The sequence below is a fragment of the Saccopteryx bilineata genome, chromosome X (assembly GCF_036850765.1).
Source record: "Saccopteryx bilineata isolate mSacBil1 chromosome X, mSacBil1_pri_phased_curated, whole genome shotgun sequence".
Lineage (NCBI taxonomy): Eukaryota > Metazoa > Chordata > Mammalia > Chiroptera > Emballonuridae > Saccopteryx > Saccopteryx bilineata.
The window spans coordinates 41,992,295-42,006,339 of NC_089502.1; the positions used below are offsets into that span (position 1 = coordinate 41,992,295).

At 38.6% G+C, this 14,045-nt stretch overlaps 1 protein-coding gene across 1 annotated transcript in view; it reads right to left on the minus strand.

The window, feature by feature from the left end:
* COL4A5 (collagen type IV alpha 5 chain) overlaps positions 1 to 14,045 on the minus strand; it is a 239,547-nt gene that overhangs the window by 39,470 nt on the left and 186,032 nt on the right. Inside the window, exons 33-36 of the mRNA XM_066248681.1 lie at positions 13,549 to 13,698; positions 11,798 to 11,896; positions 9,891 to 9,980; positions 8,875 to 9,014 (exon numbers count right to left, since the gene is read on the minus strand). Coding sequence (XP_066104778.1) covers positions 8,875 to 9,014; positions 9,891 to 9,980; positions 11,798 to 11,896; positions 13,549 to 13,698 — 479 coding nt within the window. The remainder of the gene's footprint in view (positions 1 to 8,874; positions 9,015 to 9,890; positions 9,981 to 11,797; positions 11,897 to 13,548; positions 13,699 to 14,045) is intronic.

Sequence of the window (14,045 nt, forward strand, 5' to 3'; positions counted from 1 at the left end):
ATTCTGTGGTTTTCAAAAGCCAGTCTGAAGACTTTTGTTGATCTGCCATAAATGATAAATTATAGTGTCTATAATCATCTTCACAAAACATCAGGGTGGTTAACTCTGTCTCAGAAGAGCATAAAATTTCTGGCAGACTAGCAGTTGAAAACTGCTGTCATCTATTGCATTTATCCCTATGCATATTCTATGCCAGTGTTACAGTCTGGATTGCTGTAGTTTTATAGTAAGTTTTGAAACCTAGAAGGGTGAGTCCTCTAAACTCATTATTTAATTTTCAAGATCGTTTTGATTATTCTGTGTCCTATATATTTTCATATGAATTTTAGGATCTGCTTGTCAATGTCAGCAAAAAAAACAAACAAACTCAGATTATAATAGAGATTGTTTAGAGTCTGTAGTATGATTATATTTAGAGGAAAATTAATGGAGATTAGAAACATTTATGCCATATTAAAAGAATGTCATAGACTTCAGGTCAAGATGGAAGCATAGATAAACACAATACTCACCTCTTTCCCAAACACACTAAAATTACAATTACACTACAGAACAATCATGCTTCAGAACTGCCTGAAATCTAGCTGAATGGAAGTCTTACAACTAGGGAATAAAAGAAGCCACACTGAGACTAGTAACAGGGGCAGGAATTCAGAATGGATTGTTTCCACACCAATATGTGGCAGATAAAAATCAGAAGAGATATCTCAGCTGCGGAGGTCTCCCATGAAAAGTAAGGATTCTGGAGCCCCATACCAGGTCTGGCATCCCAGGGTTTCTGTGCCAGGAAGAGAAGTCACTTAACTGTAAAAATCAGTGGGTATATCTGACCAGGCAGTGGCGCAGTGGCTAGAGTGTCGGACTGGGATGTGGAAGGACCCAGGTTTGAGACCCCGAGGTTGCCAGCTTGAGCACGGGCTCATCTGGCTTGAGCAAAAAGCTCGCCAGCTTAGACCCAAGGTCGCTGGCTCAAGCAAGGGGTTACTCAGTCTGCTGAAAGACCATGGTCAAGGCACATATGAGAAAGCAATCAATGAACAACTAAGGTGTCACAACGAAAAACTGATGATTGATGCTTCTCATCTCTCTCCATTCCTGTCTGTCTGTCCCTATCTATCCCTCTCTCTGACTCTGTAAAAAATAAATAAATAAATAAATGAATAAATAAATAAATAAAATCTTAAAAAAAAAACAAAACAAAAAAAAACAAAAAACCAGTGGGTATAGTCTAGCCTGTGGTGGTGTAGCATATAAAGCCTTGACCTGGAATGCAGAGGTCACTGGTTCAAAACCTTGGGTTTGCCTTGTTAAGGCACACATGACAGCCAATGAACATTAAACAATTAAAGTGAAGCAACTATGAGTTAATACTTCTCACTCCACCCCTCTCCTCTTTTTTTAAAATCAGTAAATAAAATCTTAAAAAAAACAACAACAGCAGGGGTTGAGACTGAGAGAGAAAGAAGGCTGCTGGAATCTCAGGCAATTCTTGTTAAAGGGCCTATTCATAGACTCACTCATACTCACTCCTTCTAAGCTTCAAGAGTCAGGCAGCAGACTGAAAGGGACCAGGGACATACAGAGAGAAACTGAATAGTCTAGCATCAGAACAAGGACTGGGGGATAGCTTCTTCCCCCCAAAAGAGCTGGTAGAGGCCATTGTTCCTTTGACAAGCTCTCCCTTCAGAAAGCCAGGAGACAGGTACCGTATCTGAATCTCCACCAACCTGTCCTGCCTTTGTGATTCCTTGAGATCCTGCCACACTCAGTTTTCAGGTCCACCCAAGCTGTTTCCAGTGGCTTTTCCATATGAATGGCCTGTCTTCGTTCATGCTTCAGATTTTCCTAAAGTCTCTCAAAAAAGCAGCATCTGGCCTCAGTGAGCCCTGTACCTCTTGCTAAGTGGCTCCAGGCCCAGCACTAGGAGTAGCTGACCTTGGTTCACAGCTTGGCCTTGCCTGGACACCTCCAAGCCCAACACAAGTAGTGGCTATCTGCAGACTGCTTTATAGCTAATGCCAGGTTGTCTTGAGCAGAACACAAGTAGCTGCTGACCTTGGCTTGCATCTCCCAGGAGGCCCCAGAGCCAGCTCATCTATTAGAAAGCTTCAGACCATGTAGAAGCACCACCACCTAATCAAATTCAAAAATGACCCACTCAAGGAGCAGACTCAGTGGGCACCAGAGCTGTGCTGAAGTAAGTCCTGCTCTATGGAGTAGCCTCTGCACAGCTGGTCCTCTATGGTGGTCGGAAGTAGTTCAGTGGTGCATGGTCACAGCCATTCCTTGCAGCAGATCAACCCGAGGAAAAATCCCTCCTACTGATGTGCTAAGAGCAATCAGGAGGGTGTACACAGCCCACACCAGCAGTACACTTAAGAGTGTCCAGTTTGGATGATCAGTGAAGGTGTGCCTTTGGACCATACATAACACCTATTACATTAGGCAACTCTAACAAGGCTGAGGGATGTAGCAGCCCTACCTAATACATAGAAGCAAACACAGGGAGGCTGACAAATGAGAAGACAAAGAAACATGTCCCAAATGAAAGAACAGAACAAAACCACACACACACACACACACACACACACACACACACACACACACACACACACATACCCTTAATCAAAATGGAGCCAAGCAATCTATTAGATACAAAGTTCAAAACACTGGTTATCTTTATAATGCTCAGTGAACCTACTGAGAACCTCAACAGCATAAAAAAATGACCAGTTAGAAATAAAGGGCACACTAACTAAAATGAAGAATAATTTTCAAGGAATCAACAGTAGAGTAGATGAAGTTGAGAATAAAAATAGTGATGTAAAATACAAGGAAGCAAAAACACCCAATAAGAAAAGCAAAAAGAAAAAAAATACAAAGAAATGAGGTCAGTGTAAGGAGCCTCTGGAACAAACTCAGTCATGCCAACATTTCCTTCATGAGGGGTGCTGGAAGAAAAAGAAATACAGCAAGAAATTGAAAAGCTAATTGAAACAATGACAGAAAACTTCTTTATCTTAGTGAAGAAAATAGACACACAAGTCCACAAAGTACATTGAGTCCCAAACAAGATGAACCCAAAGAGGCCCATAGCAGGAAACATCATTAATTAAAATGGCAAAGGTTAAAGACAAAGAGAGAATCTTAAAAGCAGCAAGAGAAAAGCAGTTAGTTATATTACATACAAGGGAGCTCCCATAATACTGCTGGTTGATTTCATAAAGGAAACTTTTCATGCTAGAGGGTACTATCATAAAATTTTTAAAGTGATGAAAAGCAAGGATCTACAACTAAGATTACTTTACCTGCAAAGCTATCAGTTAGAATAAAAAAACAGATAAAGAACTTCCCAGACAAGAAAAGCTAAAGGAGTTCATCACCATCAAAACACCAATAAAATGTTTAAAGTGTCTTCTTTAAGAATAAGAAAAAAGATAAAAAATATGAAAAATAAAATGACAATGAATACATATATATATATATCAACAATTGAATAAAAAACATACAAAATAAACAAACAAGCAAAACATAACCAGACTGTTAGATACAGAGAACATTTTGATGGCTGCTCAATGGGAGGGGATTTGGGGGAATAGGTGAAAAAAACGAAGAAATTAAGAAGCACAAATCAGTTGTTACAGAATAGTCATAAGGACATAAAGTTCAGCATAAAGAATACAGTCATAATATTCTAATAAATATGTATGGTGTCAAATGAAAGTGAGAGTTATTGGGATGATCTCTTATTTAGTTATGTAATGTATAATCACTAGGATGTACACTTGAAACTAATATAATAATGTATGTGAACTGTAACTAAAAATAAAAAAATTAAAATTAAATTAAAAATATTATAGATTCATATAGTTCCACAGAGTCATTAAATTTGAGAGTTTTAGAAATCTTAGATACAATCCAGTCCAGCCCTCTCATTTCAGAGATAAATGCTATGTAAGAGTGCTTTATAATTTACAAAGTGTTTTTTTAATCTAATTGAAGCTTCACAATAGCTCTGCACATAGGTACAATAATTATTTTATTTTACTGACAAAGTAATGGAAATACAAAAGAGATAACTGACTTACAAGGTCAAGTAGACAAGACTCAGGACTCAAATTTCTGCCTACTGATTTATTGTCTAAGGGTTTCTTTCTGTACTATATTAATTATACTTTTTGACTAACAAGAATATGCTCTCATAAATTGTGACATTTGTAAAATAAAATCTTCATCTGACTTTTACCATTATATTTATTTAACAACTCAATAATTAGATTTTTTTTTCTTGTGCTTGCCATCCGCCAATCACAACATTATGTTTTCTGAAAATTTTATTCTATTCCTCTTTTATAATATAGGCACTTCTTGTTTTGCACAGTAGGATAGCTCTAAAAAAAATGAAAATATAAAAAGATATTAACAGTGGGAAAATATGATTCATCCATGACCTTTAAAAGGTTTTCCCAGTATATTAAATTGCTGTTGACTTCAGTTATAACTGCACAGAGAAGTCATATATATACACACACACACACACACACACACACACACACACACACACACACACCTTGGTGATAAGTTTGACTTTATTAACTTCCTTGATTGCACACCTAAGTCCCTCAAATGGTGGCAGGGTCAATATTCCTGTGGTTGGCTATTTTATCTATAGCTGCATTTACATTCGATTTAAATTTCACTTCCAGTGATACCACTTTTTTTTTGCGGCACTTTTATCTTTATACATCAATTTCTCCTTTGATTACTCATTGTTGTTAAATGTCACGTAGGTTTACCAATGCGAGACAAAGAGGCAATGAAAGTATATGCTTTTTTGTTAGTGCATGAAGAGAGTAACAGATTTATAGTGACTATCCTTTGAAAAATTTGAAAGAAGCAAAACAACTGTTCACTGATCATGATGCACAGCTGTTATTTACATAGTGACTTAAAGATTGAAGAGCTAATATACCATGGTAACTAAAAGTTGAAACATGTTTTTGTGGACTGATGTTATTTAACTAAAGTGTGGTAATGATTTTGTGCATATCATAATGTGCAAAGCAAGGACTGCCTGTGCCTAATATAACTGAGCTATTACATCTTATTTTTTCAATGTGTCACCATTCTAAGATAAAATAATACCATCTGAAAGAAACATCAGTCTATTTCAAATAGGTGATTTCTTTGTTTTATCAGTTTTCCAAGTATTAAAATTTAGTGTAGAATTTGCTTATTGAAATATACTTGTTGGCTGCAGAGAAAATCTAAAATGTAGCCTCTTGGTTCAATTGTTGAATACACTGAGGGCTTCTGACAATTAAAGCTTTTTCTGCTGCCATCCATTATAATTTTAGAAGAGAGTTATTATGGTAATTTGGTCTCCATTATGTAAATGTTAAAATTCATTCAGTTCAGAAAAATAATGTATGAACAAATTTAGAAATGTTTTTAAATGTCACTTCAAATGAATGAGTCAAGAACAAATTTTCACCTCACACAACATACAGAAAAGGTCAGCTGTATCAAAGATGTAAATATAGGCCCTGGCCGGTTGGCTCAGTGGTAGAGCGTCGGCCTAGCGTGCGGAGGACCTGGGTTCGATTCCCGGCCAGGGCACATAGGAGAAGCGCCCATTTGCTTCTCCACCCCTCCGCCGCGCTTTCCTCTCTGTCTCTCTCTTCCCCTCCCGCAGCCAAGGCTCCATTGGAGCAAAGATGGCCCGGGCGCTGGGCATGGCTCTGTGGCCTCTGCCTCAGGCGCTAGAGTGGCTCTGGTCGCAATATGGCGACGCCCAGGATGGGCAGAGCATCGCCCCCTGGGGGGCAGAGCACCGCCCCTGGTGGGCGTGCCGGGTGGATCCCGGTCGGGCGCATGCGGGAGTCTGTCTGACTGTCTCTCCCTGTTTCCAGCTTCAGAAAAAAGAAAAAAAAAAAAAAAGATGTAAATATAAAAAACATAATGATGCAAGTACTGGAAAAATATATGTCTATTTTTATAATTTTAGGATACAGACGTCTTCATAACAATCAGAAAACTATGTTCGTAACTTTCTCACCAAATCTGCTTCTCCCAAAATCTTTCTTATAGTACTATGCAGTAACTCCATTCTTCCAGTTGCTCAAGATATAACTTTAAGATTCCTCCTTGGTATCTTTTTCTCAAATTCTATAAGTAAATCATTTTGACTTGATTTAAAAAAAATTTCAGATTCTGACTACTTTTTATTTCCATTACTACCACCCTGACTCATGCTATCAACATTTCTATTCTATATTAGTTAAATAGTGCCATACTGGTCCTACTTTTTTCATCCATCTTCCTCTATAATCTATTTCTTAAACAGGAGCTGTGATTTTTAAAAAAAAAATTTATTTACTTTTTTAGATTTTTATTTATTTATTTTTATTAGAGAGAGGGGGGAGAGAGAGAGAGGGAGAGATAGAGAGAGAACAGGGGGAGGAGCAGGAAGCATCAACTCCCATATGTGCCTTGACCAGGCAAGCCCAGGGTTTTGAACCGGCGACCTCAGCATTCCAGGTCGACGCTTTATCCACTGCGCCACCACAGGTCAGGCCGACTTTTTTTTTTTTTTTAAAGGCCTTTTATTTTTTTTTAATTTTTTTTATTTATTTATTCATTTTTAGAGAGGAGAGAGAGAGAGACAGAGAGGGAGAGAGAGAGAGAGAGAGAAGGGGGGAGGAGCTGGAGGCATCAACTCCCATATGTGCCTTGACCAGGCAAGCCCAGGGTTTTGAACTGGCGACCTCAGCATTTCCAGGTCAACGCTTTATCCACTGCGCCACCACAGGTCAGGCAAGACTTTTTTTTTTTTTTTTTAATCAAAGTACAGTTATGTTACTCTTTCTAGTCGCTCCACATGTCATTCAGTGGCAGAAGCCCTTGCTATAATCTACAAGGACCTTGTATCTTTCTCCCTTTACCAAACTGATCTCCTGCCATCACTCACTCTGCATAATCCACACTAGCCTCCCTTAGGCTCTTCAAAAGTGTCAAGTGTACTCCCACCCAGAGTCTTTGAATGACTCCCTCACTAAATAGAACAGATGTTATCAGGGACGCTTTCCCTTCCTACCTTGTATCAACATGTAACAATTCTCAGCAATTCCTATTCCCATGTCTCACATTACTTTCATTATACCTTCAAACATACTATAAACTTACTTATTTTGTTTATTTATTAGATGTAAGCTCCACGCTGGCAGTGAGTTTATTTCATCATGCTTTATCTCCAGCACCTAAAACAATACCTGCCACATTGTACATACTCAGGAGACATATATTTTTTTTTCAATAGATGAATGAGTAAAAAATTCACCTAAACAAAAATTTTAAAGTTCTACATAATGAAATGCACAGTAAGCAATGTTATAAGACAAACAATTTGCTGGGAGAAAATATTTACAACACATGTAATAGATAATAAATACATCTTTGTTACTTATAAAGTATTTCTACAAATCAGTAAGACATATATAGCCAAATCCCCTCCCGAAAAGTGAGGCAAAGAACGAACAATTTGCCAAGAAGATATAAACATAAGAAATCTTATGAATAGTAAAAGTTATTACCATTTTACATGGAATTAAACAGCTATCAAATATTTTTTTTTGTATTTTTATGAAGCTAGAAACAGGGAGAGACAGTCAGACAGACTCCCGCATGCACCCGACCGGGATCCACCCGGCACGCCCACCAGGGGGCACTGCTCTGCCCACCAGGGGGTGATGCTCTGCCCCTCCGGGGCGTCGCTCTGCCGTGACCAGAGCCACTCTAGCACCTGGGGCAGAGGCCAAGGAGCCATCCCCAGCGCCGGGCCATCTTTGCTCCAATGGAGCCTTGGCTGCGGGAGGGGAAGAGAGAGACAGAGAGGAAGGAGGGGGGGTGGAGAAGCAAATGGGCACTTCTCCTATGTGCCCTGGCCGGGAATCAAACCCGGGTCCCCCGCACGCCAGGCTGACGCTCTACTGCTGAGCCAACCGGCCAGGGCCAAATATTTATTTCTTAAATGCATGATTCTAAAACAAGTCTTATATCTGAATGCTTGAGAGACACCACCAAAGTTTTCTCACTGACTAAGGGGCATAGAGGGCTAAAAAAGAAGGTGTTTCTCAAGAACTATCTCACACATGCAGTTAAGAATACTACTGTACTTTTTGTTGTTGTTGTTATTGTGACAGAGACAGAGAGAGGAACAGATAGAGACAGACAGACAGAAAAGAACGAGAGAGATGAGAAGCATCAATTCTTCATTGTGGCACCTTAGTTGTTCAATGATTGCTTTCTCATAGGTGCCTTGACCGGGGAGCTCCAGCAGACCGAGTGACCCCTTGCTCAAGCCAGCGATCTTGGGCTCAAGCTGGTGAGCTTCGCTAAACCAGATGAGCCTGTGCTCAAGCTGGCGACCTCAGGTTTCGAACCTGGGTCCGCCGTGTGCCACTGCCTGGTCAGGCTGGAATACTACTGTAATTTTATTAATTGCCTAAATTACTTTGTTTTTAAGTGTCTTCAGCTTTGTTAATAATGATAATTAGACAAAGACCAACAACTTTATCACTAAAAAAGGAAAAGAAAACCAAAACCAGGCAGAAATATGCTTTTGATTTACTAAATTATGCAAATAAAGTAAGATTAAGATAGAGGGAATAATAAGTAATCAGAAGTTTTCCCTTTTTATGGACTAGCCAAAAACCCTAAAATATACTTTTACAATATAGGAGAAAAAGAGAAGGAATATATTCTTGCCCAAAGTAGACCATGTGAGTTCATAGTTTATTAAATGAAGCATTATATTAATGAGCACAATATTAAAGAAAAATCACATCTGTTCAGGCAGATGCAGAGTAGGATTACCTTTGGGCCAGGAAGACCTGGAAGACCAATGCCTGAAACACCAGGATCGCCTTTTTCTCCTTTCTGCCCAGGTAATCCTGGGAAGCCAGGCTGTCCATGGACTCCAGGAGAACCAGGGGAACCTTTCACACCCTGAGGGCCTGTTGAAAACATGTAACATGCAATATTTTATAAAATACCTTTCGCTTGCAGAATATCTATAATGCAAGTGACCAAACAAAAATATTTTTCAGAAGTTCTCTGAAAATAAAAACAAACAAACAAAAAACTCTCTGCAAATTCTAAATTATAGAATAATAAGCTTTCTAACATTGATTATATAAAAGCCTATTTTATAGGAAGTTTAAGTGAAAGGGGTATAGGTGGGAAAATCATACAAATTTGTGAATTTTTACTTTTAAAAAGGTGTTTAAAGCTCTGTCCTTTAATTTCCAGTTCAAATTGATTTCTCTTTTTTGGCTAGAGAGAGACAAACAGACAGGAAGGGAGAGAGATGAGAAGCATCAATTCATAGTTGTGGCTCCTTAGTTGTTCATCGATTGCTTTCTGCTATGTGCCTTGACCACAGGGCTCCAGCCAATCCAGTGGCCCCCTGCTCAAGCCAGTGACCTTGGGCTTCAAGTCAGTGACTTTTGGGCTTCAAGTCAGCAACCTTTGGGGTCAAACCAGCTACCATGGGCTTCAAGCCAGCGATCTTTGGGCTTAAGCCAGTGAACATAGGGTCATGTCTATGATCCAACGCTCAAGCCAGGAACTCTGTGCTCAAGCTGCTGAGCCTGCACACAAGCCAAGAACCTCAGAGTTTTAAACCGGCGTCTTCTGCATCCCAGGCCTATGCTCTATTCATTATACCACCGCCTGGCCAGGTAGTTCGAATATTTGTGTAATGAGACAGCTTTATCTAGTAATTTGCTTAGATATTGTCTCAGTTTGACACCAGTCATTTTTCTGATAACAAAGATAGTGAACTATCTTCCATTAGTAGATCTAAATATTTGGGAGATGTCAAAACTCACCTGGAAAACCCATATCACCTATGTTTCCTTTAAGTCCAGGGGGTCCCGTAAGTCCCATCTTCCCAGGGAGACCAGGGTTACCTTTGGGACCTAGAAAAGTCAAATTGGTAAAATTAAGACAAGTTGGCAATAGTGAGGTTTCCTGGAATGTGTTGTAATTAAAATGTAATCATGGAATTGGGTGGATCAAATCTTAATACATGATTAAGTTCCACAAATGTAATTCAGCATAAAACAGGCAAGAGGTACCTAAGAAATCTACTTAGGAATGTATTATGATGTAATCATGGTAACAGGGGTCCCCTAAAACACACTCATTTCTTAAATGCAACATTCTTACCAGGACAGCTTGTTTTTTGTCCTAAAACTATTCCAAACACCCTGTCTTATTTGTTGCATGTATATAACTACCTATACTATCTTAATCACAGATGAATCCAATAAAATGGGTCTGTCTTTTACAATATTCAGAAGTGGATTTCCCTAAAGATTCTGATTATGTGAGAACAAGAAGAAGAAAGTGGTAACCTGTCATGATAAACCCCTAGTACATTGGGCCAGGAATAGGTAAGTGTTGATGGGGAGGTTCTAGCCCATCACCGCTAACAGTCATGGTTGCTATGTGTATCTATTCTTCCTGGAGCTTAGGTGCTTGGGGTCTTTGCTAGTTTTCAAGGACGCTGATGTTGCCTTAAAATATTTTTCTTTGATTTTTTTTCTTTTACATTTCCAACATGGGGAAGAGAAAATAAAAGATGTGGAGAGAAAGGGAGATAGTTTCTCCTTTCAAGTGCATCAAGGCAGTGGAGTGCAGAGTCTGAAGCAGAATAACTGACCTAAAAGGTTCTTATGGAGATGGGGACCAGCTCCTCTTCATTCACTAGGAGCCCAACTACAAGAAAATGGCTTAAGAATCAGCCAAGAAGGAGTGTTATTAGAAATAAGAAAAAAAATCCAGCCCTGACTGGTTGACTCAGTGGTAGAGTGTCGGCTGTGCATGTGGAAGTCCTGGGTTCAATTCCTAGTCAGGGCACACAGGAGAAGAGCCAATCTGCTTCTCCACCCCTCCTCCCCTTGCATCTCTCTTTCGTTCCTTCATTCCTTCCTCTCTCTCTCTCTCTTTCTCTCTCTCTCTCTCTCTCTCTTCTCCCTCCTTCAGCCAAGGATTGGTTACAGTAAGTTGGTTCCCAGCGCAGAGGATGGCTCCATGGCCTCCGCCTCAGGCACTCAAAAATGTCTTCTGTTGCAACGAAGCAACATCCCAGATGGACAGAACATCACCTGGTAGGGGGCTTGCCAGGTGGATTCCTGTCCAGGTGCATGCGAGAGTCTGTCTCTGCCTCCCCTCCTCTCATGAAATAAAAAAAAAAGAAAAAAGAAAATCCATAGAAGAGGGTGATTAATGCTGTAACAGACTACATACACCAAGGTAGGTTGCGAAATTTTCATGTCTTGAAATTTTTAAAATTAGAATCAGCACCTATTTTAAATAATCTGTTTAACATGGTTTAATAACTGACCTGTCTGAAGGCAAAAAAAAGAAAAAAACCAAAAACAAATTAAAGGTGAATTCTTCAGGCTTCTACTAGATAATTGTCTTATTTACATATGTTGCAATTTATGTAAATAAATCCTATAACCTTAGATAAGCTTCTGATTCTGTGTAAATTCTGCTACCACTAAAAGAAAAACAATAAGCAAAGCAAAATATCTTACAAGTCATATATCTTGATACTTGAGCCCAATGGCAACATTTTTGCTCAAGGAGAACTCCCTATCTCAGTAGCTACTCAAGCATATTGCCACGACCAGATCTAAAACATCATTAACACATGACAAACACATAATTGATTTTTCAGGGTTCAGGATTAGCTATCCAATTGCTAAAGTTGGTATATCATACCTACCTGGTAGTCCCGGTAATCCAGGTTGTCCACTCAGTCCAGGTTGCCCTGGGTCTCCAGGCAAACCCTGGTAACCTTTTGGCCCTGCAACTCCAGGAATACCTTCCAAGTAGGAGTATAAAAGAGACAAGTTAGGCTGATATCATTAATCCATTAAATTAATTTGGCAAGGTAAACTACCCATATTCTGAACTGTGAGTAAAACACAGGAATCAGTGATATTCAGACATATATAGTATGAACCAATAGCACTAAACTCATACTGAATTCCTCCATTTTTTATTTAGCTACCACTAAGAATTCAGACCACTTAACAATGAAGTCACTTTCCTCTTTGGGCTTCATTTTTTACACTTTAAAATGAAGAATCTGAGGCAGATTCTCTCTGGGCTTTCTTTTATATTCTATAACTATTTTTAATAATGCTATGTAAGAGGTAAGAATAGAGTCTCTACTATTTGACAGAAGACATAAAATCAAAGAGAAGTCTTAGGAGGAATAATTCAAGAAATTTTATGATTTTAGCAATAATAAAAAATTAGGTGACCCTGCATCTTTTGTGACTATATACAAAACTATAGTAATGCTTTAAATACATTTTTGAAGGGAAAAAAATCACCAAGAGCTGCTCATAAGGAAATTTATAACATCTGAGAACACATATACCCAAATATACACTCACATGTTCACATGAACTGACAATATTAATGGTTACAACACAAAAATACCCACAAACTTCACTACAAGCTGTAAATAAACAAAGCTTGTTTTAAAGTTCCATTTTTTTAAAGTTCCATGTTGTATGAAAGTCTCTTATATAGAGATTGGATTGTGTTTTATTGATTTGTGCTTATGTATATTTTCTGATGTTTTGCTATGAATGTTATACTGTTATAAAAAGAGGAAAGAACATTTTATGTAACAAATAAATGTATACTTCATACTTTATTTGGTTCTAATAAAATAACTATAAAAACACAGTTATCCCTAGATCTACTTTCAGCAACTTCCCCCAGGGCTGAACTTGGTTGGCATAGTCCAAACACTTGTTTATTTTGTCAAGGTATAACAGAATAACAATGAACTATATTTAAAAGCCAAGTATTATACAGACAAAGTACTGCACAGTAACAATGTAGCCTTCACCTCCATCTGGTTTCAGGGGAGAAAAATTAAAGGAATCAGAAGTTTCTGAAATCACTTTCCAAGTGATTTCTGGCTATTTATCTTTTTTCCCCTCAACTATACCCTATACTTCTTTCTAGAAGGTCTGAAGGTGACTGCCTAAGCCTATTTTAAAATCTCCCATTTTGTGACAGATAAACTAAAAAGAAAATACTCAAAGGATTAGTGGAAAAAAAAGTCACATAGATACAGACAAGAGTGGTGATAGAGGGAAAGGGGAGGTAAGTAGCGGTGGGCAAAGGGGAGAAATGGGGACTGAAAGAGACTTTGCTTGGGGCAGAGAGCACACAATGAGAGCTGCAGATGGTGTTTTATTGTGTTGTACACTTGAAATCTGCATGGATTTTTGAATATTAATTATCTCAATAAATTTAATAAAAAAAGAAATGCTCAAACAGAAGTAGAACAGTGAAATAGAAAAAATCAGGTGAAAATTAATTTTCACTATAAAAATTTGATGCATCTTAGTACCGTTTGTTGGTGATTCCAGGACTACAAGTTACTTTTCATGATATTAAAAATTAAGCTTCAGGTATACCTGGAAATGTGTTAATGAATACATCACTCACCTGGTAAACCAGGGTCCCCCTTCTCGCCTTTTGAGCCCAGCTGATCTGGATCTATCGGCCCAGGCGGACCAGGAAGACCAGGTTCGCCCTTACTGCCTTTTTCTCCTGTGGGGCCAGGAGGCCCTGGCTGACCCTGCAAACCATCATCACCTAAAACCGACGTGTGTGGGGGAAACACATCAGATCAGATGTATCCATCCAGAATTAAAGCATATAAGTATTATTCATATGTCCCACAGTTCAGTAGGCCACCAGTTACCCAAAACACTTATGTACCTTGGCTATTATGTACAAATAACTTGAGCTCACACAAATTTTTACCCTCAAATAATGATTCCTGTTTCTTCAGCGATTATTTGACATTATAGAGATGGTAAATAAAAATTTAATTCCTACCTTTCATTATTTACCATGTTTCATAATGTCCAAACTATGCCACTGAAATGAAAATGGGACCTATTCAAAAGCCATTATCACATATAAACAAAATATAGGTA